This window comes from Hakea prostrata, chromosome 5, assembly GCF_041222555.1.
Source record: "Hakea prostrata isolate BN-2017 chromosome 5, UWA_Hpros_2, whole genome shotgun sequence".
Classification (NCBI taxonomy): Eukaryota; Viridiplantae; Streptophyta; class Magnoliopsida; order Proteales; family Proteaceae; genus Hakea; species Hakea prostrata.
The window spans coordinates 51213489-51238533 of NC_142604.1; the positions used below are offsets into that span (position 1 = coordinate 51213489).

At 37.7% G+C, this 25045-nt stretch overlaps 2 protein-coding genes across 5 annotated transcripts in view; both read right to left on the minus strand.

Annotated features, from left to right (window-relative positions):
- Window positions 1–381: 381 nt before the first annotated feature.
- LOC149016436 (Protein kinase superfamily protein) lies at window positions 382–3286 on the minus strand. Its single transcript, XM_089155767.1, has one exon. The coding sequence runs from the start codon at window positions 3116–3118 to the stop codon at window positions 1535–1537; it is 1584 nt and encodes a 527-aa protein (XP_089011893.1). The 5' UTR covers window positions 3119–3286; the 3' UTR covers window positions 382–1534.
- A 10447-nt stretch (window positions 3287–13733) lies between these two features.
- The window catches only part of ASG2 (transducin family protein / WD-40 repeat family protein), a 73814-nt gene continuing 62502 nt past the window's right edge, over window positions 13734–25045 (minus strand). For 2 of the 4 annotated variants that reach the window (XM_089154565.1, XM_089154564.1), the window contains exons 19-20: window positions 15154–15258; window positions 13734–14623 (exon numbers count right to left, since the gene is read on the minus strand). In XM_089154565.1, coding sequence (XP_089010691.1) covers window positions 15177–15258 — 82 coding nt within the window. In that variant the 3' untranslated portion in view covers window positions 13734–14623; window positions 15154–15176. The remainder of the gene's footprint in view (window positions 14624–15153; window positions 15259–25045) is intronic. The other 2 variants (XM_089154563.1, XM_089154562.1) reach the window with 2 other exon arrangements.

A 25045-nucleotide genomic window follows, 5' to 3' on the forward strand; every position in this document is an offset into this window, starting at 1 on the left:
GGTGCTTATAAATTGTTTTTAAGTTTCCAGTAACTACAGCTATGTCCTTGATCACTGGCAGTCAAAAGAGGGTTATGGAATTTATTAGTAGCTAGTGCTGTTAAATAATGTTTACCAGTTTATGATGCAAGATCAGTAAGCTACTGAACATTTCTGCTCGATCTTCTTGCTCAAGGAGTCTGGCTGTTTTTCCAATCCATATACCATGCTTATAGCTTAAGAACAACTTTCCCTTCAAGAATGCTTGGCTTCATGGTACTGGGTTGTGCACAAAGACACTCGAAGTTGATGTGGGTAATGAGCAATCAAAGTGGACTAGGTCTCAAGCTTGTGAGAGACCAAGTTGTGGAATGCTTAGAGATCAATTTGGATTAGTGGGTTAGGTTATCGCTTAAAGCAAGTGATTAAGAATGAGAAGTTGCAGTGGAGCTAAACATTCTATACGCCATGATCTTGAGTGAACATTGGAGAAAAACTTAAGATGGTCTTAATTACTGGAAAGAAAGATAGCTGCAAGAGAAACTACTGGTCTTCAGGTGCTGAATATCCTTCATGGTTAGGCTGCAGCTGTGCATTTCTGTTCTCCAGTCCCTGAAACCAGTCAATCCATGCCTCTGATTCAGGCTCAACAACCTACAGCAAAACTTCGCCTGTAACTTGGTTCAATCAGATCAACTAAATCAGCTGCAAGCCTGATGAGGATAATTCTTAGAAACGATAAAGGAAACATGGCTATCGATCACAGGATTTGACACTATTAACACCTGCGTAACTTTCAGATTTCCAATATATTTGGGCAATACTTCATCAGCTCTTTTAACTGAATTTCATTATGTTACAAGGGTTGATGCCACTATATTCTAATAGATGCGCCTTGGTGGTTGCCATTATTTGGCAAGTAATTAACAGAGTGATGGCTCCAACACGCACATTCACTAGCAGGTAGCCGGCAAACTGGTATAACAATGAGAGCTTGGACAACCTACCTACAGGTAGATTTTTAATTAGCCAAGGTGCAGAAACAGTGTGAGCAGCTGCAGGAAGCAAAGAGCAAGAACACCCAAGAAGCTGAAGCATGACTTAAAATTACTGAGAGTGAAAGTCACCATTATAGGACAGATTTGGACAGTACCAAATCTGCAAATCACAGTAACATATGAGATACTTTCATCATCCTTCAATCACATCTTCAATTTCCACCTTCAGAAAATGACCCAATTGCCAGCTGAGGTATCTAACTTGATTTGCCAAATTGACAACTGATATGTGCCAAGATGAAAATTACACACATTTATTGCATCCATCAAAGAACATCAAACTAGTTTCCACAGGACCACTAGTTACCATTCACAGATGCCAAACATCAAGTAACTTCACCAGAATAAAGAGTACGGATAATTCAATTACACTGAATGAATCTAACTGAAACTTGAATGAACAACAACAAGCAGAGCTTAATTAACTTGGGAATAAATCCACAGAGAAAGGAAATGGTTACACAACTATGCGAAGAAACTGAATCAGCAAATTAATTTTACACAAACCCCTTCCTCTCTGTCAGCTTCTTCTGTTTGATGAAGCGTCTTGAATCATCAGATCCACCAAGGTTAGGAGAAGTTTGCTTCTTCTCTATCACCTTCTTGTATGGAACTTCATCTACACACATCAATGGTCTCAAATCTTCAGACCCACCAGGATAACGACTTCTATCACCATTGTGTTCCAATCGCCTGGCTTGCATTACTCCCAAAGACTTGGATTTGTTCAATCTGTAAGAAGGCATTTTAACAAACACTCCTGGTCTCCTCCTTACCAAGCCTCCCTGGCTCATCACAAAATCACTCTCTGTCTCCATTTTAATTTCATTAACAGAACCAATCGATTTGGACCTACCACCACGCTTTCTCACAGAACCATTTAATTCAAACCCAGAATCCACAATAGGCTGAACACTAGACGCTCTTCTGCTCCTCACTGAGGAATTTCGACAAACATGTCTAGAACTCTCAGCGTCATCAAACACTTGGGCTCCCAACGACGGCGACGATTTCTTGACTCGCCACCTGATATCGACACAAAGCGACGATCTGACTCGCTTGCGAACGATTTCGAGCAAATCCACCACTTCCGCCATGGCTGGCCTCTTCTCTGCATTCGTAGCCACACAACGAGCGGCCAACAGAGCCAGTTTACGGACCACAGACGGGTCATCAGGTGACCCGACCCGAGTATCGCAAAGCGAGACGAAATTACCTTTTTGGACAATCGGTAAAGCCCAATCCACCACCGACGGCGGACTATATTTCATATCAATGGCTTTCCGGCCACTTATGATCTCCAACAACAGAATCCCAAAACTGAACACATCGCTCTTGGTGCTTAGATTCTCCGGCGCAATATAGCCTGGATCGAGATACCCTAACGTGCCCGCCGGGGGCGTACATTTTATCCTTACATCCTCCACGTGTCCTCTCAGCGCAAGCCCAAAATCTCCCAATCTCGCGTTCCAGTTACCGTCGATGAGAATGTTGGAAGACTTTATGTCTCTGTGAATAACCGGAGGGTTCGAAGAGTGAAGAGTCTCGACCGCTTTGGCGGTCTGACAAGCGAACCGGACTCGTTTGGACCAACCGGGCGGTCTAGGGTGAGAATACAGAAGATCGTAGAGAGAACCGTTTGGCATGAACTCGACCACTAGAAATTTCTTCTCCTTGGGATCGAGAGAGTAACCCAAGAGATTCACGAGACGATGGCTTCGAATTCGAGAGAGGATTTCGATCTCGTTGTCAGCTGGGCTATTATTAGCATTGTAATCTTGAATCCTCGAACCTGTTGGAGCGGCGGTGGTGATCTTTTTCACGGCGGCGATGAGGTTCCCACCGTCGAGTACGGCCCTGTAAACGACGCCATGACTTCCTCTACCAAGAAAGCTCTCACCTGAGAAGCTACCGGTGCCGGATTCTAGTTCAGTGTAAGAGAATCTCCGAACATTGTTATGCCGCCACCGCTGCTGCTTCTGCTGCTGCTGCTGCTGCTTTTTCTTTTTTGGGTTCCAGTTATAGGAATCACAGATTGCAATGGCGGACTCTGCGTTACAAGAGAAGCGATGATAACCCATTTGGAGGTTCTCTGCAGCTCAGATTCTACAATGGTGAGGAAAAGCAGAGTAAAAGGGGTGATCTTGAATCGAGAAGAGCCATTACTGTAGGAACGAAGCATGGGTTTAAGAATTAAGATTTCGAAACAGTACCCACTGGTGTTTGTGTCTGCTTTACAGCTTTTTACCTTTTAAGACTTTAGTAAGGGGAGAGGGAAACATTTTCAACTCTCTGAGTTGAATTAATACTGGAATACTGTGTTTGTTAATATTTTAATTACAGGGGAAGACTTTGAGGAGGTGATTTAGTCAAAAAAGATGGCTAAGCTGGTCAGATAATCTAAATTTCAAATCTTTAGAACAAGTTTATCCATTAAAAAACCCAAAGGCTAAGCTAGATATTTCAAATTTATGATCTAGAAGCTAGAATTCATGGACAAAAAAAGAAAGGGGTCTCTGAAAATTCTGAGGTTCATTAAATAAATGAAAATAAGAAAGGTTGGATTTGTTGGGGGAGTGAGGTGGGCCAGAAAGTTAAAGTATGCAAGTTAAAGTTTGCGGTTGATGGGAATTGGGAATTTAACATTTTGTCTGATTGGTTATGAGTTACTGGTAAGACATGAAGGGAAGTTAATGATTCACAACCCAATGTTAGGTTAGTGTCATATCTACAGTCTTTAATGGGCAATGCTCTGTGTTTGAGATTACAGAACAGAGAGAGAGGGGTTTCAGGATGTACATGGGGAAGTCTGCAAGTGAAGTGTTTTGGATGATTTAAGACTTTAAAGCACTAAAAAGAAGACAAAGAGGTGATTATAGATCTGGGCTTGGGGTGAGAAAAGGATGTTAGAACAACCAGAAAGAATTGGTAGGTAACATTTGAGGATTGGTTGGTGTGGACGAATGCAGCAAATGAGTCATTTTCAAGCATTTGTTGTTGACTTCTGATACTGATCTTTCTGGGTTTAGGTATCAGTTTGTCTTCTTCCCTCAAACAGACTTAATGGGGAAGACAGTGTCTTTCTGTTTTGTATTTAAAATTGGAAAGAAGTTTGAATGGTTCTTGGTTTCTTATAAGTTTGTGAACTTCCAGGTTTTAAAATAATTAATAATATTTATAATAATTAATAAAAAATTGATACATATTTTTATGATTATGATAATTTATAATTTCTATTCATAAAACCGGTAAAAAGTAAAAGAAAATATACTACTTGATTTGGATATAAGGCTCATTCGGGCCAGTTTGCACGCACCATGATTACATTTCAAGGGAGTTTTTATATTATTAATATAGAAATGGGCTTCATCATTCCTTGTCCCCAGGAATTCGAACTCTGAACTCCTATGTGAAAATGTTGGTCTTTTGCCAATTGAGCCACCTCTCGGGGTTACTTGATTTGGATTTTGATTAGTGACTATTTTCTCTCTCAATTATGAATTCTCACAAAATTTGAAAGATATGTATAATTAATAAGATTTTTAAATTTAAGATGTGAAGGCAATATCGAAATGAATAAGTAAAAATTGGCACTAAAAATTTTCCTTCACCATTTCTATATTTTTTTTCCTTCTCATTTATGCCTTAGCTCTGTACTTTTTTCAATCTCTCCTACTTAAAATGGTCTTGGTGCCCAAATTACCCTCACTCTACGTAAACCCATCTCCCCTAGTCTGATATCCCTATCACCCTCTTCCTTTACATCTATTTTGATTTCTTTTTCGCATTTGAGGGTTATTTGGACGAGTTTACGCACACTTCAATTAGGGAGAGTTGAAATCATGAGCTCTTCACTAAGAGACGATGGTGATTGCCAACTAAATAATTCTTTGACGGTTTTTAATTAGATACCTACAATGTTCTAAAACTTATGATAATCTTTATATTGATAATATATGTTTTTTTTTTTTTTTTAAAGAAAAGAAAGATAGTAATTTAGATGGTCCACATGAACATGACCAATCAATCAAGCACAAAACCGTGAGAGCCTTCTTGACAAGAAGGTCCACAATCACATTGGAGCTTCTAGAAGCCAAAAACTTGAGTTCAAATTCTCAATCCCTATACCTCGTGTACTTCCAAAATTTTCCTCTCACAACCCACCTAACATAGGTGGGTCCAACTAGTCTGTGTCACGTGGGTTGGGAGAGGAGATTTAAAGATTAAGGATACCAGGGTCAGAAGATTTGAATTACAAAAACTTAAGAATTTTTGACCAAGCTACAATTTCTTTCCCTTCCCGACCTTAGAATGATACTTTGGACTGTAGTCCTGAATGACAATACCTATATTCCTCTGGCACCATGCTTCATGATGATCAAAACTTTCGAGGAATGGTAGTTAGAAATAAAATTTGCTAATGTAGGATTGGTAAAGTGGTAAATATTCATATTTCTTAGTGAAGAGGTTATGAGTTCGACCCATGCAGACAGTAATATGTAATACCCCTATCTCCTATATATAAAAAAACCTCTCTGAATTCAAAAAAATAAAAATAAAAAATAAAAAATAAAAATTTACATTCTATAATGCTTCTTTGCCATTAGCATCGTCCAAACAATTTTTGGATAGAGTAATTTTCATCTAGACCACCTGAAAGGTTCATGTTTAGATTTCGATTCTAATTTACCACCCTTAAATTTAACTTACACATATATATTCTGTTGAAAATTTGCATGATAAGGGCTTCTAATGGATCCCTTGAGGTTTGACTTAGGTCATTTTCGACTCTTGGGCTTTCATGTGGTTTTAGGCAAGGGTTCGACTTTTGTAAATTTGTAATCTTAGTAAGCCCTTGATTGTAAAGTAAAAGAAGTTGTAATTGCAAGCATACCTCAGCTTTTCTATTAAAGTCGTCGGATCAAAATTTATACATTTGATGCTAATTTGACAATCAATTGTATCCTGTATGATCATACACTAAAAAATTTAAATTTATATAAGAGTACTTTGGTCATAAATAATAAATTGACTTTTTCTTTTTTTAATCATAGATAAGTTAAATTTAAGGTTGTTAAGTCAGAATCGAAATCTAAACATGAATACTAACATAGTGAATTGAATGGAATCAAAACATCTTGAACCAAATAACAATCGAATCAAATTGAATGACCTGAATCAAACCAATGGATACATATGGGTGAAAAGCCTAAAATTCTGATTCTTCCATGAAATTTATAATTCAATTAGTCGAATCATTCGGGCCGAATAAAGCATGGATCTAATGGAAACTTGAACAAACTACAAAAAGAGAATGTTGCTCTACTTTTGGTTCTTCTTCTTAATTATTTTTTGAGCTTGAGCTTTTTCCAAGTTAGTTTATGTGTACCTGGACTACATTCTCAGGGTAGCTATGATATATAATTTAAATATACTTACAAAAAAAAAAAGAAAAATCAAATCTTAACTTCTTAATTAAAAGGCATTGATCATTGTCAATAGGCTAACTCCTTTAGATCCATTTTAACTTACACATTAAGAACCCGTAAGTTGTCTTCTATATTTTAATTCTTTTTAGAACTTTGACTTTTGAAGACAAAAGAGCACATGTCTTGTGCCTAAATCTGACTTGGTGAACCTGGGTTGAACCACAATGAATCGATTCGGCACTTGAACAAAGAGACATATGGTGAGAGCAAGCTGATCGTGTTTTTTTTTTTTTTTTGTGGTAATAAAGTCGTATTTATAACGGCTAAGCTGAGGAAACAAAAGAACAAAGCGCCTGAATCCAAGGATCGGATATAGGCCATTCAGTCGTACCCGTAACTGACTAGGCCCTCCTTGCTAGTTGGTCAGCAACATGATTGCACCTCCTAGAAACATGAAAAAAATTACAATCCAAAAAACAATCACCAAGATGACAAATATCATCTACAATGGGCTGAATGTCGTGGGCCACAGAGGGTCTTCTTTGATTAATGGACATAACTAGGTCCAAAGCATCCGATTCCACCTGCAAATAGTCCACTCCTTCAGCCTAAGCATAGGGTAGGCCTGATCGCATAGCAAGGGCTTCTGCCATTAATGCCGAAGAGACTACTTCTGGTTCTAAGACAGCAAACACGGGTGTGCTTTTGCAATCTCTAAGAATGAAACCCAACCCTGTATTTCCATTTTCAACAATAAAGGAGGCATCTGCATTTAACTTCATATAAGGCCTAGCTGGGGGACTCCATACCTGATCGTGTTGGTTGGTGGCTAGTTACCTCTGATGATCATGTCTATAAGTAAAAATAACAATTTTCTCTAGCAGATGGGGTGCTCAAAGCCTAGAACTGAAAAGTTGCAAAGCCAAAGACAAATAATACCTGATGCCAAAAAGAATTCAATAACGAACAATTACCTTTAAGTGTAAGGAAAATGTGGTTTATATAGATTAACATGTTGATGCGTAGATGCAAAAATTATATATAAAAAAAACTTGTTGGTTTTGCAAAGGCGACTGACACAGCTTCTTATTATGTTTGTTTTTGTATTCTCTCTCCCATTATTGTGTATGAAACATATCTCTTTCATAAAATTATTTTTTTATTTTTTATTTAATTGTTTTTGAGAGCAATGATATCTATAAAAATTATTAAATGCCATCTCATGCGATTTGCCGTTTTCAGTCAGTTTCAGACAAAAGAATCGAATTCCTATAAACAAATAAACAAATTCCACGGTCCAGAGGATTATTTGGACCTGCACTGTAGTTAGTGGTGGCTAAAGCCTCAGCCCAGGCCCATATAAACCATAACTGGGCCCACATGAATAAACTAATAAATGGAGATCAGTAAATCAAGCGTTATTCATGCCAACTCATCATCTTCTTCTGTGACATAGATGCACGTGGGTATGAATTATATATGGTCCTACCACCACAGAGTCTAGTGGGGTCCACAAAGGAAATACTATTAGCATGTTGACCAACTTATACACAAGACAAATAATATAATTATATTACATCACCGAAAAATTGAGAATATTATATTTTATTTTATTTTATTTATTATTATTATTTTATTTTATTGGGTTTATGGTTTCAAGCTACCAAATTGAATTCTTAATTCATTCGCATTGGTTTTTTTTTTGTAAATGTTTGATATTTGTGTAATTAATCTGATCCAATAAAGAACTTTTGATTGATTTCGATTGAGTTTTTCCTTCAACCAATTGATTCAATTTTCACCTACACATATAACTCCAATTTATTTTACTTAGTTTGTTCCAATAGGAAAGACAGATTACAAATTAGAGTCCGGATCACCGACCCCGACGGGGAGCACAAAGTGCTCCCCAACGCTTCCTGACCACATATATATCAGTGGGGCCCACGGTAAAAAACACTTTTTGAAAAAAATAAAAAAAACTTTTTCAACACCAATGGGACCCACTGGTTTTTGTGGTCAGGAAGCCATGGGGGAGCACAGAGAGTGCTCCCCCGACGCGGGAGATCCGGATTCTACAAATTAATGGGAGTTTTGATTTTCCTAGGGTCTTTGGATTTCTCATGATTGAGAGTAGGATCATCAATATTGACTGCTGAACTTACTGGTTGGACGAGGAAGAAGAAGGTAGGGCTTGCCGCAGAACTCAGTCGAATGCAAAGAGTTGATTCATCTGTGGTTTCTGGTTTTAGGGCATCTCATGTTTATAAGGTGAGAATACACCGATGCCCTCCATCAACGCCTTACAGTCGTTTGAACCCAAGTGTACTGCGCATTTTTTCAAGAAGTGTGTCTGTGCCCTTCTTGTTGGCACATAAATTATATGCCAAACACCCGATTCAATATACTTTTATTGAACCAACATATTTGTTTTAGACTGAATTACCATATAAGATTTTGGCAACTTCTGTACAAAAATGAGCAAATGACACATAATTAGTGTGCCAGAATCATTAACTTACAACCCCTAAAAATCCAATATCAACAAATTTTGAGGATCAACTCCTTCACTACTGACACAAAGTGTATATATGTTTAGTGTGTTCCCTCCTTGTCATTTCCTTAGGAAATGACACCTAAAGGATGTAAACACTTTTATGCAAAAATATTTATTTGTTTTTCTTTTGTTACTATTTTTTTGGATAAACGATGGTTGGTTACAAACTAATAGCAAGCAAGGAAGATACCATCCTTCATCCTTTGGGTTTTGCTTTGTACAATTTGTCTTCCTTTTCATTGTATGGTTGGGAAGGATAGAAACACTTGCCTAGTTATAGACTTATAGTTGTATTTTTCTTTTATATTACAAGATGCAAAAACTTTGCTTGTGTACTGCCCATCAAATGTCCAATATCACATACTTTATGATCGAGATCGAGACGAAGGTTGAGATTTCGATCTCCACTGTTCAATTCATAAAGTTGTTTTTCATACTTGTGCAAAACGAGTGGTCAAAATTAAAAATTTGACTCTAATTTCGATCTCCCATGTATGATAGTGCACATTAATTACGCAACTTCAAAACAAAACTCTCGTCAGTGGAGATGTCATAGGTTTGATCCTTGCAGACAACATCTCCCTCCCAAGGATGTAATTAAAGTGCGCGCAAGGTGGCTCGGATGAGCTTCAAAAAAACAAACCAAAACTCTCGTCAAGAAACCCATAGAATTTTTCCAACTCTTTAAATCATTGCATCCTATTATTAGAAAGCCTTGTTGGCTTTTCTGTTCAGCATAGGGTCTGCTGCCGGGCAGCAAACTCTACTATTTTCTTTTCTAAAAGTAGTAGCCCTAATCATGACGCGCTTCCAATAATTAAACCCTACACCCACTTGTATACTTCCTCTGTTCCTTGCTGTCCTTGGAGGAAGGCTTAAAACTCCAGATTCTCTCACTCTCATTCTGGCAGTAATCATTCTTCTTCTTCTCCAATATTAAAAGTGGAGAGCAGGTAAAGATAAAATTATTCCATCTTTAAAATCTGAAACCAAAAAGAACAGAGAAGGAAAAAAAAAAAAAAAAAAGAAGATCCATGGAGACAGTTCATGACTTATTCTGCAAGTGGAATTCTGGTTAACCAAAAGGCTTTTCTGAAAATGAGAACCAACAAAGTTCAGGCTGATCTTTTCCACGCAAACCCAGAACTCCTCTTTCTCTCTCTTCCAGTTTTGTTACATCAGAGAAGAAGAATTGAATTCTGAAAATGGGTAAGTGCATCATTAACTGGAGACCTCTTCCAAAAGCTTATACCTTCGAACCTTACCTCTGAACACCTGTTTGATGATCCCAGCTCTTCCACTCTTCTGGATTTCCACCGATTTGGTCCTTCTAAGCGTTTCTTCCAAACACCCACTTGCGATTATCCTCTTTCTAGCCGCCGTGGATGATCGATCTGGGGACCTCTGTTTCTTCATTGGAGTCTGTAGATGCAATTGGAGATGATTGCCTCTCTGGGCTTTCACACCCAGAAGCATATCATCCACACTTTTTCTGTTGTTGTTCTTGTGATCTTCTCGATCATGTCTCTCGCTGTTATTAGAAGACAGAGAAGAAGAGGAAGAATTGTGGGCTGCTCCTCCGTCTATGATCTTCCTTCCCTTTCTTTTTAGACACCAATTGCAAACTCTGTAAGACTCTGCTTTTGGGTAAAGATTGCTGCAATATCTGTAGTTGCAGAGACACACAACCATCATAATCATTGAATAAATAGTTCGGAAAGCAAGAGATTGATCACGAAAATCACAAACTACTTGTGGGTTCTAAATGTTCTTGTGATCAGTTATTTAATTACCTGTGCTGGAATCTGAAGAGGCAAATCTTGCATCGAAAGAGCTCTTCGGCTAATCCATAGTCCCCACACATACAACACTCGAGGGTGGTGGATGATGGTGCTTCCCTTCCTCGGTTGCTCATCTCTCTGCTGTTCTACAATCAGGAATGACTCTATCAGACCAGAAAGAGAGAGAGATGAGGAAATTTGAAGTAGAGGTTGAGATTGGCTGTCGCCACCCGCCACACAACCCAAAAAAACAAAACCATCTGGGTGGCTTTTATAATTTAATCCGTCTTCATTGAAGACTTCATTATTATGATAAAACAATTGATTCATTATTATACTACAACAATTGACAATTGTTCTTTGAAAAAAGAAAAGAAAAAAAGAACAATCGACAAGAGTTGTATTTGTGACTATGGAGCTTTAGTTGGGTGCTGTACAATGAAGTGCGTATAACGGTTCAGATCAAAACTTGTGGTTAAAACTAAATCTTGCTCACTTGTTTCGCTGTTAAACTTCATTGAAAAAATCACTTACGCAAAACAAGTGGTCGAAATTTCGTTTCAACCATGAATTTCTATCTGGACCAAAATAGGCTGCACGATTATTGTGCTACACTGAAGCAATTCTTGTGAGAGTGTGGCCATTGCACCAGAATATGCCAACCTCAATAACATAGTTGGTATTACCATAGTAGCTAGACTGCAACAAGGTCAGAATGAGTTGGATTTTTTCAAAACCTTGATTGTCCTAAATATCCTAGTCTAATCTTGACCTTGATCCGATAGGGCATACTGGGTTAAGCTAGATTAAACAATTATCTTAATCTTAGCCTTGATACTAATCACAAAACAATGAAATAACACATAATTCTATATTATTACTCTACTTTTAACAAAGATAACCTACAAGATATAGGGTCGAACAATTGCTAGACCTTGGTCTTAATTAAGGCCACCCTGGCTTGGCCCTAACTAGCCCTCATGACTAGAATTTTGATCCCAAACTGTTTGAGCTCAGGGAGGATTAGGATGGATTTAGGGTATTAGAGCTAAACTACAATTTCAATTGCTTTCGGTATTGATACTACCTTAGCTTCTTTTGGACTAATGTAGCCAACCTCATTTAGTTGGAATATAGTTACAGTGATTGTAATGATCATTTTACCCTATTTATACGGTGTAGACGAAATGTGTGCTAGTGACTATGTCCAATGTCAACATAAAGAACAATTAGAATACGTATAAAATCATTAACATAGGTCAAGAAATCATTTCATCTGATCTTGTATTTGGGCCTAAGGACATATGGTTTTAATGTAATGCACTAAATGGTGTATCGTTCACTCAACAAGACCAATTCAAAATCAATATGGTATTAACAGGACCTTACTTGGGTCCTGTGCAATAATTGCGCAGGACCATCAAGCTATTCACTTTGGGCGGTGGGATCAAAATTTCGGTCGAAATTTTGAATCCTACAGCCGAAATTTCGGCTTGATGATCCTGCGCATTAAATGCGCAGGATCCTAGCTTTTTCGGTATTAACATACATGGAATCATCAGGGTCCAACCAAGCCTTTTAAGTTCTGGTAGGGTTGGACAGAAGATTCTAACCTTGAGTGTAAGTTAAGGCTGGAATATACTAACTTGAGTTAAGGTGGTCAGATAAAGATTTAGAATTTACCTTCCCCCCCCCCCCCCCCCCCCATCTGGCTCAGCCTTACTTTATCCTAAATTGAACCTCTGAACTAAATTGATTTTGACACAAATCCAGTTAGAGATCGACACTTTATCCAATGAATGTCACGAGAAGTTGTTTGCTTTACATAATTTGTCGCTTCTTGAAATATGCGATAGATATTTTCTTTAATTGAAATTTGTCTGAGCCAGCCGACATGTACCTTGACTAGCTTTTAGCATATAATTCAAATATAAGCAAAAAATATGTCCTGAACTTGAAGAAAATTCAAATTCTTGATGTTATACTATGAAATATTAATAAAATTTTTTGCCAACAAAATGCTTTGTGTTATATTCCACAGAGCAATGCATGCACCACAGTTTAGTAGAAAAAGACATGAGATCAACCACCATGACCAACCCAATTGAATAGATAGATGAATGACAATGATGATTGTTTTGCTAAAGTATCAGAATCAGATTCCAACTTGAAAGGGTTCAGTGACAGGATCTGAGCCATACCAGGATCATTCAGGCAAAAGAGGGCAAAGTGGCAAACTAAGGATTTTTCCTGTTTTTTCAACTTTACTTTTTATCCACACCGTACCAGTACTGTATCGAGACTACCACTAGCAGCAAACCATTGTGTATCGCTTCACACGATACCAATAAAAAATCAAGAAGGCTCAGATCATGCAGGGGACCACCCCTGGAAAAATTAGAGAAACGTCATTTTCGTCTGGAAGAATCTAGAAAGTGGAGAAAGAGCAAGTTAGTGGATGGACCAAGTCACCATTCACACTCTGAGTCTGGAATGTGCTCTTCTGACGGCTGGTGATCACAAATTACTGGAGGGCTACAGAATTAGAATGATATGATTTATATTTTTTTAGGATTTTTATTATTTTTTACTTATAGACTCTACATAATTTGTAACTGTAACACTGTCGAAAAAGCACAGAATGCTCTGAAGAGTAATCCGCACTAACTCTCCTGATCATCCTTTTTCTTCAGTTTCATTCCGAGAGTAGAAGAGTTGATGCAAGGGTCAAAAGAACCTCTAGGTGCAGACTCTAGAGGCTGAGGCGTTGAGGTTGCAAGAAAATGCAGTGGAAGATGAATGAAGATGGTGGGAGAATACTCTTCCTCCGATTTCTCTCTGTAAAAAAAAAAAAAACCTTAACAAAAGGTCTTCTACTTGAGGAGAAAAGGCATGAAAAAAGTAGAACCAGAGATCCTTTAGGCTACTCCAAAATTCTTTCACTATACATTTATGAAGAAAGCACATCTGAACATTGACAAGGTGAGTCCTTTCTGAGATATGAACTGAAAGACTAAGAGTAAATAACATTCTCGAGCTAGACTCAGGAAAGTAATGGGTTAATGGGTAACAGTATTAGGTTTAAGGAATGTGAATGCTCAGGTTTAACTTTCAAGGGAGTTCCATATACAGAGAGACCCATGAAAACGATTTCCCCCTCAATTTATTTATTCCTGAGGAGTTAATGTGAAAAGCCCTAAAATGGAAGGAAACTTTCACACCTCTTGTACAAGGAAGGTTCCATATAAATAGTGTATCACTTCAAACCATTTTCCTGAGTGATTTCGATTCCAGATTGGTGCAGGTTCAGGGTTTTATGTTTTTCTTGTCCCCTCCACACTCCGCTTCTTGCTCACTCCCAACCCCCCTATCCACCAGGGTAAAAGGTGATTTCTGGAAAATAAATAGAGAAGACAAAGGTAACAAAAGCCAAAAACTTGAACCAAATTGCCAACCAAAAGAAGATAAAAACTATACAAATGAAACATAACGGCACAGACCTCATGGTTTTAGTAAAAGACAATTTGGCAAAAACGTTGATGGGCAGGAAACGTTTGATGGTTGGAATAGAAGACTGGGTGACCAGACCAGAACTATACATAGCCTTGCATTTTAATGAATACCATCTAAAACAAAATGTACAGCTGGAATGACTCTTTTAACAATTATACTTTTAAGTTACATAGAGCTTTGTCAGTTGCAGGCTTTATTGGCTCATCTCCATCACCATCCTGTGCTTTACCCAAACATCTTTCTTTGGTGCTCTGGAAGGAACTATGGGTGATTCCATCATTAAACTTCATGAGCCTGAACCTGAAACTGAAAGAACTGAGTCAGCAGACTGCATATTGATCAAAGCTATCAGAATGTGAATGACCAAGCAACAATTCGCCAATAGCCCCCCCCCCCCCCCAAAAAAAAAAAAAAAAAAAAGATGAAAAACATTGCTCGCTTCATCTATTAATGCCATTAGGATGGTAGTTTCACACTTCTTTCCTATCTGAAGCTAAAACTATGCCCGACATTTGTGCGATTCACAGGTCAACTATCTCATTACAAATCAAGTGGGAGGCATAGAAAGAACAAGTGGAAAACAAACACACAGAAGAACTAATTAGTCAGCTTGGGAATCCAAGCAGCAAAGACGGTAGATATATATACTGCAAACACACATGCAAATGCATGTCTGTTCAAATATGGATTTCCTAAAATGAATTATGTTTTACATTGCATATTATCCAGACCAAACTTGAACAAATTCCATTTTTTAAAAAAAGTTGAAACCGTTTATATTGGCCATGAAGCGCACCTTAATTATTGAACCCATAAATGCAAGGGGCAACAATTACCTGTCAAATTACCATGAAACAGATCAACTCTGAGCACACTCAAATGGATGAAAGCTTCCCTCAGCAAACTCATGCACACTAAACCGCTGAAGAAGTTCAAAGGGCCTGCAGTTTATGAATGGCCTCATTAATCTAAGACTACATACCATCCATGTGCAAAGTAGGAACATAAAAAAACTTACTGAATAATCAATTTAAACAAACATGCATTTATCACTAACTCAGATTGACTATTGTTTACATCCTCACATCATAGATCACTTTGATGAGAATATCCAACATTGACAATCTCTCTTCCTCTCAGAAGTCACAACCAGAGTATCTATAGAAAATCAGAGATTTCAAGGAGAAACCACGGAAATGAGACAGGAAAAAACAAATGCGCCAACACAGCAAGGAAGCCCGAGTATGTAGTATTCCTTTCCCAATTGTGCTTAGCAAGTAGGTTGCTTTGTCCAGCAAAACACATTTTCAGTATCAAGCTTGCTGAAGCCCAAACTAAGATTAATGCACCAAGCCCACCAGCCTATGGACATTGACCATTGGGCTTAGGAGGATCCATTATCTAGAACTCTCCACAAATCTAGCGGAGTCTGAACATTTCCAAAGTAACATCTAGAACCAAATTATGGAGAAGAGTTGTACAGACTCTACAGAGCTAGAAAGATGGAGGATTGTAGAGCTCTCCAAGTTGTTGAATACAACAATGGATTCTAGAACTCTCCTCTCCCTTATGCTTAGCTAGAAAAGGTGCCACTGAGCAGGTTGCTTCGTCCAGCAAAACAAACGTTCAGTATCAAGCTTGCCATCCCAAACCAAGATGCCAAGCCCACCGGCCCGTGGACATTGACGATTGGGCTAAGGAGGATCCATTATCTAGAACGCTCCACAAATCTAGTGGAGTCTGAACATTTCCACAGAAATATCTAGGAACCAATATTATAGAGAACAATTGTACAAAGCTAAGAAAGATGAAGGTCTGAAATACAATAATGAATACTAGAACTCTTCCAGTAATGAAACCCTTTCTTAACTCTTGAACCTGTCTCTTTTTTCTTGTATCCAATAATACCCTTTAACAACCTCAATGCTAAAATCTTGAAGATTTCTCCTAATGCTGAAAATCCAGTTTTTGTCCTTAACAAGGGCTTAAACTTTTTATCCTTTCAAATTTTTTTCTGTGGGAATCAAATGCAGGGTATTTGTCTATTTATGAGTATACAAGTAAAGATTCAAGGCACTCACTACAAAAAAGGAGGCCAATGCCCAGACCACCAAAAGTCCACCTGACCACCTAGGTGATTGCCTTGACAACTATGAGCAGGAGTAATTTGAAACAATTGCCAATGCTCTAAGTTTGGTTACTAACCAACATTTAGCACTTGACCCACAATGAGAACAATGCATATTGGACTGGACTTAAGTGAGTTGGTAAATTGATGTCATAAAATAAGAAATTTTAGCACACAAGCAACAACGGCAACAACTCAGCTTTATCCCTACTAAATGGATAGCCTTTATGAACCCTTGCCCTCTAATCAGCTCTATTCGAGATAATACTTGAAACAAGATCTAACTTATGCATGTCTTCTCTCACCACTTATCAAGGTTATTTTAGGTTTGCCCTTGGGTCTTAAATTCCTCCAATTTGGATTATCTCACTCTCATCATACTAAAGCATCCAAGAGCTTCATTGAACATGGTTGTGCCAGCCTTTTGAGCAAAATAAAAATAAAGATTGATAACTCTATGAAATGGAGTTGTTTCTAATGCTTTTTATGCTTGAGATAGCTTGATTTATTTTATTTTTAGTGCATGTTCTTACTTAATTGTAGTCTACAAAGTCTTAGCATTTTAAGTTTAGTGTAGCTCTTTTATTTTGTCTATGTAGGACTTTCCTTTAATTAATTGATGAAATTGATCAATCCTAATTTTCTTGGCATTTTAGGAAGTGAATTATATTAAAGAAGGAAATGGCATGAGATATGGTAAGTAGAAAGGGGACAAATTCTCAAAGTTTGTTGCAGAAATGCTGCAACAATGCTGTAGCATAATTACCAATTTGGCTGACCCAAGCATATGAGGCACACATCAAGTGAGATCAACAAAAGTGGCTAGTTGACTGTACACACCTTTTTGCTCACTATCTAAAGGATCACAACCATTGATTTCAAAAGAGAATGTTCAACTCTTACAACTCATATTTACCCTAGCACTTAAGGAAAGAAAGAGGACAGAAAAGAAAAAGATGAGGCACCAAAGAGGAAGGAAGGTACACCGTAGAAGAGAAGACTGAGGCAAAGAAGTGAACAGCTAGAGCATTGTGGAAGCATCATTTGGCTCTCCATTTGTTGCTATTTTCCTATTTTTGCTAGTTGTATTCCTACAATTATTGTAATAATCTCTTCGTTCTTGAACTTCAATATGAACTGATTTCATTTTTATGTTGGGATGATAAGATTATCTATTCTTGTAATTTGGTTTGCATGTTTAGTTTGCTGTAGCAAGGTTCGTTATGAGTGTTCAATATATATGTTCTTACTTATTTTTATTTATTGATTGGCCATCTTGAAAGAATATTGTGGTTTCAATTTGCTGGAAAATTGATTAGAGCTAGACCAATGTTGAACAATGTATATTTGCTAAATCCTCATGTGTGTTAGGTTAACTAGTAGGTAGGCTATGAATATTCACTTGCCTCGCATAACCTCCAGTAGAACCCAGAAAAAACTTGGCATCCTTAGTTTATCTCGCCACAGGAATATGGTGGATTTAAAGTAGGATGATGAAAGCATAAGCATATTGGATGATTCATGAGCACAATTTTGTTTCAGGTTCTTTGATTTGTTTTGCTGTACCATTCTTAGCTCAAATTCAGGATAAGGGGAATCGAAACCTATTAGAATTTTAGCACCTGCAATCAGCCTAGGGACTGAAAGGAAAAGAAGAATAGAAGAAGACTGAAGGAGGAGAAGAAGAGAAGAGGGCGAGAGCTTGCATGTGTATTTTGGCTCTCCCCTAGTACTTTCTTTATAATGTAAAATAAAATCTTAATTTAGGAAAGTTTCGTAAACCAAGTTATAGTAAAAAGGAGAATTACATATTGCATAAAATCTCCCAAATATAATAAAAAGGAAACCATCCTAGGGAGATTACTTGTCAACCAAGCAACAAGAAAATTAGAAATTAACTAAAATAGAAACAACAACAACAACAACAAGAAGAACAATAAGCCTTGTCCCAACTAAATGGGGTCGGCTACATGGATTCTTGCCCTCCAATCAGTTTTGTTCGAGGCCATGCTAGATACAAGGCCTAAGCTATACATATCCTTTCTTGCCACTTCTCCTAAGGTTATCTTAGGTCTACCCCTAGCTCTTCTAGTTCCTTCAATATGGATTATATCACTTCTCTGTACAGGGGCATTTATAGGTCTCTGTTGAACGTGGTCGTGCCACCTCAAACGACTTTCTTGAAGCTTATCACTTATGTGAGCAACTACCAGACCAACTCTAATATGATCATTTCTTATCTTATCCATCCTACTTTTGCCACTCATCCATCTTAGCATCCTCATTTCTGCTACACTGAGTTTATCTATGTGATTCTTTTTAACAACCCAACACTCTGCACCATAATCATAGTTGGTCGAACAACGGTCCTATAAAATTTTCCTTTAAGCTTTAATGTAATACGCCGATCACATAAGACCCCGGACACACATCTCCACTAAAATAGAAACCTAAGCTAAAATAGCACTCTTATTCTCTAAACCTTGTGCAACTAAGAATGCTTGTCCAAAACAGAAACTTGTGCACCGAGGCTGTTACAATTCACAACACTCCCACTTAAGTTGGAGTATACACAAAGAAAACTCCATCTTGAACAATAAGAATAAACTTGAAAGGCAGTAGCAACCTTGAACCGTTTAGTAATAGTAGATGCCGATAAACACTAAGATTACTTCACCCAGGAGATAATTAACATCAACCTTAAAAAACAATCTTTAATTCTTCATGTCGAATAAACCACCCAATAATGAGAACAATTGGTGATATAGAATATGAATAGAATCCATAAATATAGCAGTGTCAAAGGCACTATCTAAATAATGCCAATAGTATAGAGGAATCTCCGCACTAATAGATAAAAAATTGAGCCAAAAGTCAAATGTCACAAGTAGGTAAGGTGCAACTTCAATGTCCGCACAGGTAGGCAAGGTGCAGCTCCAATGTCCATATAAGCTCTTCGCAAGAACGCAAGTAATAGGTAAGGTATGGGTAGGTAAAAGATAGTATTGGTTACCATGGACCAAGTGTGTAGATTAAAGGCAATATAGGTTATTGCGGACCAAGTAGGTAAAGTAGTATGGGTTACTACGAACCAAGTAGGTAGATAAAGGTAATATAGGTTACTATGGAACAAGTAGATAGATAAAGGTAGTATAGATTACTACAGACCAAATAGGTAAGTAAATGTAATATAGGTTGCTACAAACCAAGTAGATAGGTAAAGGTATTGTTGTAGATACCATCTTGGGAGGACAATGATATCCACAAATATATCCTTCAACACATCTTGAGTATATATAGAATAAGTCTCCATTCTCCCCCTCACGTGTGGCATTACACGTGGACAGTTAATGACAATCAATATCTAGTACAGAAAGATCCCAAACAAAAATTTACAATGAAACCTTTATGGTAGATATAATTTTCATTCTTCTAGCAAGTCTGAATCCAAGAAACAATTTCCAAACTCTCCTCATGGTAGATTAAGATAATGACAATTGACAACACCAGAATTTTTCAAGGGGTTATTGATAAATAAAAGAAAAGAATAGCAAATCTGTAAATATCCTAAAACTAAAACGAGACTGACATAAATGTAATTAGAGAAATCTCAAAAAAAGGAAACACAGACAAAAGCCAAAGGGTAAACTTCGAAGGGAAAAGCTTTTAGTGGCATCATGTAAATAACTTGAAAAGTATGGGTAATAAATAATCATAACATAATAGTATTAAACCACTTATTAGTAAGGGAAGCACCAACCAATATTAGAGGAAGAGCCAATGACCAGTAATATGTCCCAAAGACCCAAAAAGTAGCAAATCAACTAAGAGAAAATTCCTATAGAACTAATGGTCATTGATATACTACTCCATCTACCCAAAGAATAACATAATTGAAGTTGATTCTTGTAGATAGAGGAGTAGGGAAAAAGGGGGCTGCAGTTGATTCAGGTAAGTAGGACACCAATACCATGTAAGCAGAAATTTTCCAAGGTGAAGGTTCACCTGAAACAATCGATGGCAGCAATAGGGACGCAATACGGAACCAATAGAAAATTTTCAGAACAGAAAAATTCAATATAACAAGTGCAGCAGTAGTGTATCTTGCAGCAGAATCCAATACGACATCAATAGTATTGGCAATAGCAGTGACAGGATGAGCAGTAGATGTGTCAATACCTCAGCAGTGGTTGGCAGTACTTGCAGAAAAAAAGGGAAAGGTCTTCACCAATATAAGGATAGCAGGTTGTCTAGTTTATAAACTAACTTATATGCCAAAACAAACATCTCAGAGGATCACGATGGGACTGAGAGATCTCAAGAAATAAGAGTTGAGACTGCGATAGGTGGCTGTAAAACAAGTAATAAAATAATAAAAAAAGAAGAAAAATTGAGCATTCACAGAGAGAAGTAGCAGTCCTTAGGCTGATTAAACTTGCTCTGACATTATGTTAGAATTTCAGCACCTGCAATCAGCCTAGAGACTGAAAGAAAATTTAGAAAAGGAAAAGAAGAATAGAAGAAGACTGAAGAAGAAGAAGGAGAAGAAGAAGGAGAAGAAGAGAAGAGGGAGAGATCTTGCATTTGTACTTTGGCTCTCCCCTGGTACTTTATTATAATTAAAATCAAATCTTAGTTTAGGGAAGTTCCTAAACTAAGTATAGGAAAAAGAAAAATTACATATTGCATAGAATCTCTCAAATATACTAAAAAGGAAACTCTCCCAGGGAGATATTACTTGTCAACCAAGCAACAAGAAATTAGAAAGTAACCAAAATAGAAACCTACTCTAAAATAAAAACTCTTATTCTCCAAAGCTTGTGCAACTAAGACTGCTTGTCCAAGATAGAAACTTGTGCACCAAGGCTGTCACAATTCTCAACAAAACCAACATCATTACCACTGATTGAAGAAGTTCTTATTGCGTGCGTTTGATTTCAGGAACTCTAGTTTATTTCCTTGTCTTTCCTTTATTTAGTTTATTAATACAATCATTTTCATTAAGTTTGCTGTAATTAATATCCTTTTAAATTGAGAATCAAAGATAATTTCCTTTGTGGGTATGATACTCTTACTCACTTTATTACTTGATTGTGACATGTCCACTTGTGTAGCATTTATAACTACCAGCAAACAAAGAAGAAGCTGCCTAGGAATAATCCCACATCAACTAACTCTGGGGACATTGATGCATAAACTGATTGGATCCTCCACTCAGTAACTTAAGCTCATGGGTTGGATAATCTAGCCTAGCAATAGAAGCACCAAGCCCTCTGCATTAGTGATACATTTACAACAACAAAAAGAAGGGATACACATGCAACACATGGTGCCACCCAAAACAAAGGAACCCTTGAAGGAAAATGTTGGGAAAGATACCAGAGACTAATTCTGCCTTACAGCTAGAATTTTTGGGCTCAATAATTCAACAATCAACTGCTACTCTTATTTTAGTGTTTTAAGATAAGAAATTGAAATTCTGAACTTGAGGACTAAGTGATTCTTCTAAAAACTGAGTTTAGATCTCAGGGAGTTATTGCATTTCTTTTCCAACTCAAATGTCCACCTTGTATACACGGCTGTTGGGGCTAAAAGTTGCTATTTAGCCTCTTTTAGGCCTTTTTAAACACAGTTGTTGCCTCAGATTTATGAAAAATGAAAGAGTTAAGAGTTCCATTTCGGCCTATAAGCTATAAACTGCTACGATGAAGTAAAATGCTAAAAATGCCCTATTATTTACATAATATACTCAAAAGTAATCAGCTCACATTCATGTTTAAAGAAGTCCATTACAAACAATACTAATATTCAAACTTGAAATTACAATAAAGTAAAACACCTGGAGATCCTACATCATATGTATCCAGATGATGCAATAACCAGATCCACCCCTCTAGACGACTTTGAACATGGGCTGTAATGTAATAGATCCAGTATAGATGTCCTCAGAGTCACTTGTGGTGGAGTATCCTCAAACTCTGGTGACAAATTCATAGATAATTAGGATGGAAATTCCAGCAGAGAAACCAGGTGAAATGTGCCTGAGTAGATTGAGTCAAGAAAGGGGCCTTTTATACTATGGTTTGGTTGGAAACTTGGATGAACCAATATCTTGGGTCAAGATTCAACTTGACCAACAACTCAACCAAGTAATCTTTTCTTTTCTTTTTCTTTTTTAATTATTATTTTTTTTATTTTTTTTTAATAATAATAGCTCATATCGCTTCCCAAAAAATGAGATTTCTCATGAGATCTCGATCTGTCATTGGATCAAGTCACAACAGATTGCTTTTCATTTCTTCACACAACCAAGTTAACTTTCACAAATGTACAATATCCTGATGTGAAATTCATCCCAGAAAAAAGTTCTGATGTAGACCATCTGCCAGAAATTGAACCAGCACAATCTGCACCATATAACCTATATCCTCAGATGGTGGTGCCTGGCATGTGATAGTCATTTTCCTAAGGTGAACTTCAAGCATTCGAGGATACAATACACAACATCCAAGTACACACTCTGCACGAACCGACTCGCTACCTCAAATATCCTACTGGATGAACTAGGGTTGGTAGGAAAAACAATGGGGTAAACTAGGCTAAACATGGGTAAGGTTTGAGAGATCCAAACTTACCCCAGGATGAGGTGGAAATGACGGTGGTTTTTGTATGTAGCTGGAGAAGGTAATGGTTGGTTTTCTAGGCAAAGAAGGCAATAGGGATCTCACATTAGGATAGGAAGGGGTTAGGGATGATCCTTTATCTTTTTTCTTTCTTGTTTTTCTTCTTTCTTTTCTTCTTTTCCTTTTCTTTCTTGGAATTCTGTGCAGACTCAAAAGAAATTGAATTGCAGAAAATTAAGCAATCCAAGAAAAGGGGTTGTGATGGGTTTTTTGGGTTCCTAGCTGTCGCAGGCCAAGAAAGGAAAAGAAAGGGGAAAGAGAAGGGGAATGGGGGCTTGCTGCTGCCACTAGGGGAAAAGAGAGGGGTGGGGTTGTGGGCTTGCTCTGGCAGGGATTAGAAGACAGGGAGGAGTGGGAGTAGGGTACAGGAAGGGCTGGGACTGTACTTATTTATTGGGGAAGCTGCTGTTGCACTTGATGAAGATGAAGATAGTTGCTGAAATTGCAGAAAACTCAAAGGAAAACTCAGCCCAGGTCATGTGGTCAAGACTCCAAGCCTTATTATTCATTCAATTTCAACCTGATTCTTTACAAGGAGAGTGGGGTTATAAATAGCCTTTATGGAAAAACTTCAGACTTGGACTTAAACTGGAAATTCAATTATACAACTACTTACCACAGACAATTTTTTTTTCTAAAACTAATAACTTATTGCCAACTAGGACCACAAGAAAATAACAAAATAAAAATAAGAATTATCTAGGAGGAATCTTGCAGCTAGATTCCAAATAGAACTTCCACCTTAACTCTTAATTATCTTAGTTTTGAATCAACCAGTTAAAGAAAAAAAAATAGTTATAGATTCCTGACAGGACAGAGAGTCTCCTAGTACTCATGGAACCCCACGAAGGGGTGTGTAAAATGACCAAATACCACTAGGGGCATTTGGCCAGACCTGACTTGGGCTTCCATGGGCCTTTCGGTGATACTTTCTTTTGGGAGGGTGGGGCAGGAGGGCTTGGGCTGGTTACATCAATAAGGGAGGGCCACAGGCACAGGAGGGGAAAGTAGAGGGGTTGCAATGGTGGGGGAGATGAGAGGGGATTAGAGATGATCACTTACAGGTTGTAGGGACTGGGAAATGAAAGCTGTGCTGAAGATCACCACACAAGGCTGCCGCAAGGTTTCCTGCTCAACTCCACTAAATATCTCTCTTAAATCAATTTTATTAACCGTCCAAATCTGTCCTGGTTACAACTAATGAGTATTAGGCTGAACTTATAGCCTATATTGAAGGACTCATACTCGGACTCAACTTTGAAAGCAAACAAAAAGAACTTATAATTCAATTAGGACTCTACCCTTTAGGACTCTATTACTTAATCTAAATGTAGACTAACTCAAATTACAAAATAAAAGTCCTAATGAAATTAGGACAGCAACTATAGGAATTCTGTTTTAAATAGGACTCATAAGTCATAACTAGACTAGAACTCTTAATTAAATAGTCATACACAAGACTCAAATAACAAAATAAGAACATGATTGGACTCCAAATAAAATCCTGAATCTAGCTAGACCTAATTGGGCTAACTTAGGACTGCCAAATTATCAAAGACCCTTCATGCTGGCTGAAACTTCCTAGGCTGCTGGCAGGGCCGCAGGGTGTTGGGCAGCCTCCCCAGGTCTTCCTTGGGTCTGCCTGGGGTGGCTGTGGGTCCTACATCCCCTTGGAGTGCTGAAACCTACAAGAGCAGGATCCTTAACCTTTATAGTGGTTCAGAATAAGAAGTTTATCCATGTCCAGAGAAACAGAGAAAAACCAACCTAAGGACTATACTGCAGGTCAGCCTTTATTCCTATGGCTGGAGCACTACACTATGGAGAGTTCAGTGAAGGGCTCAACTTGATACAGTCAGATATGAAAAAGAAGATCTATTATTGATATTATTTCTAAAAAGTTTCCCACTAGAAACT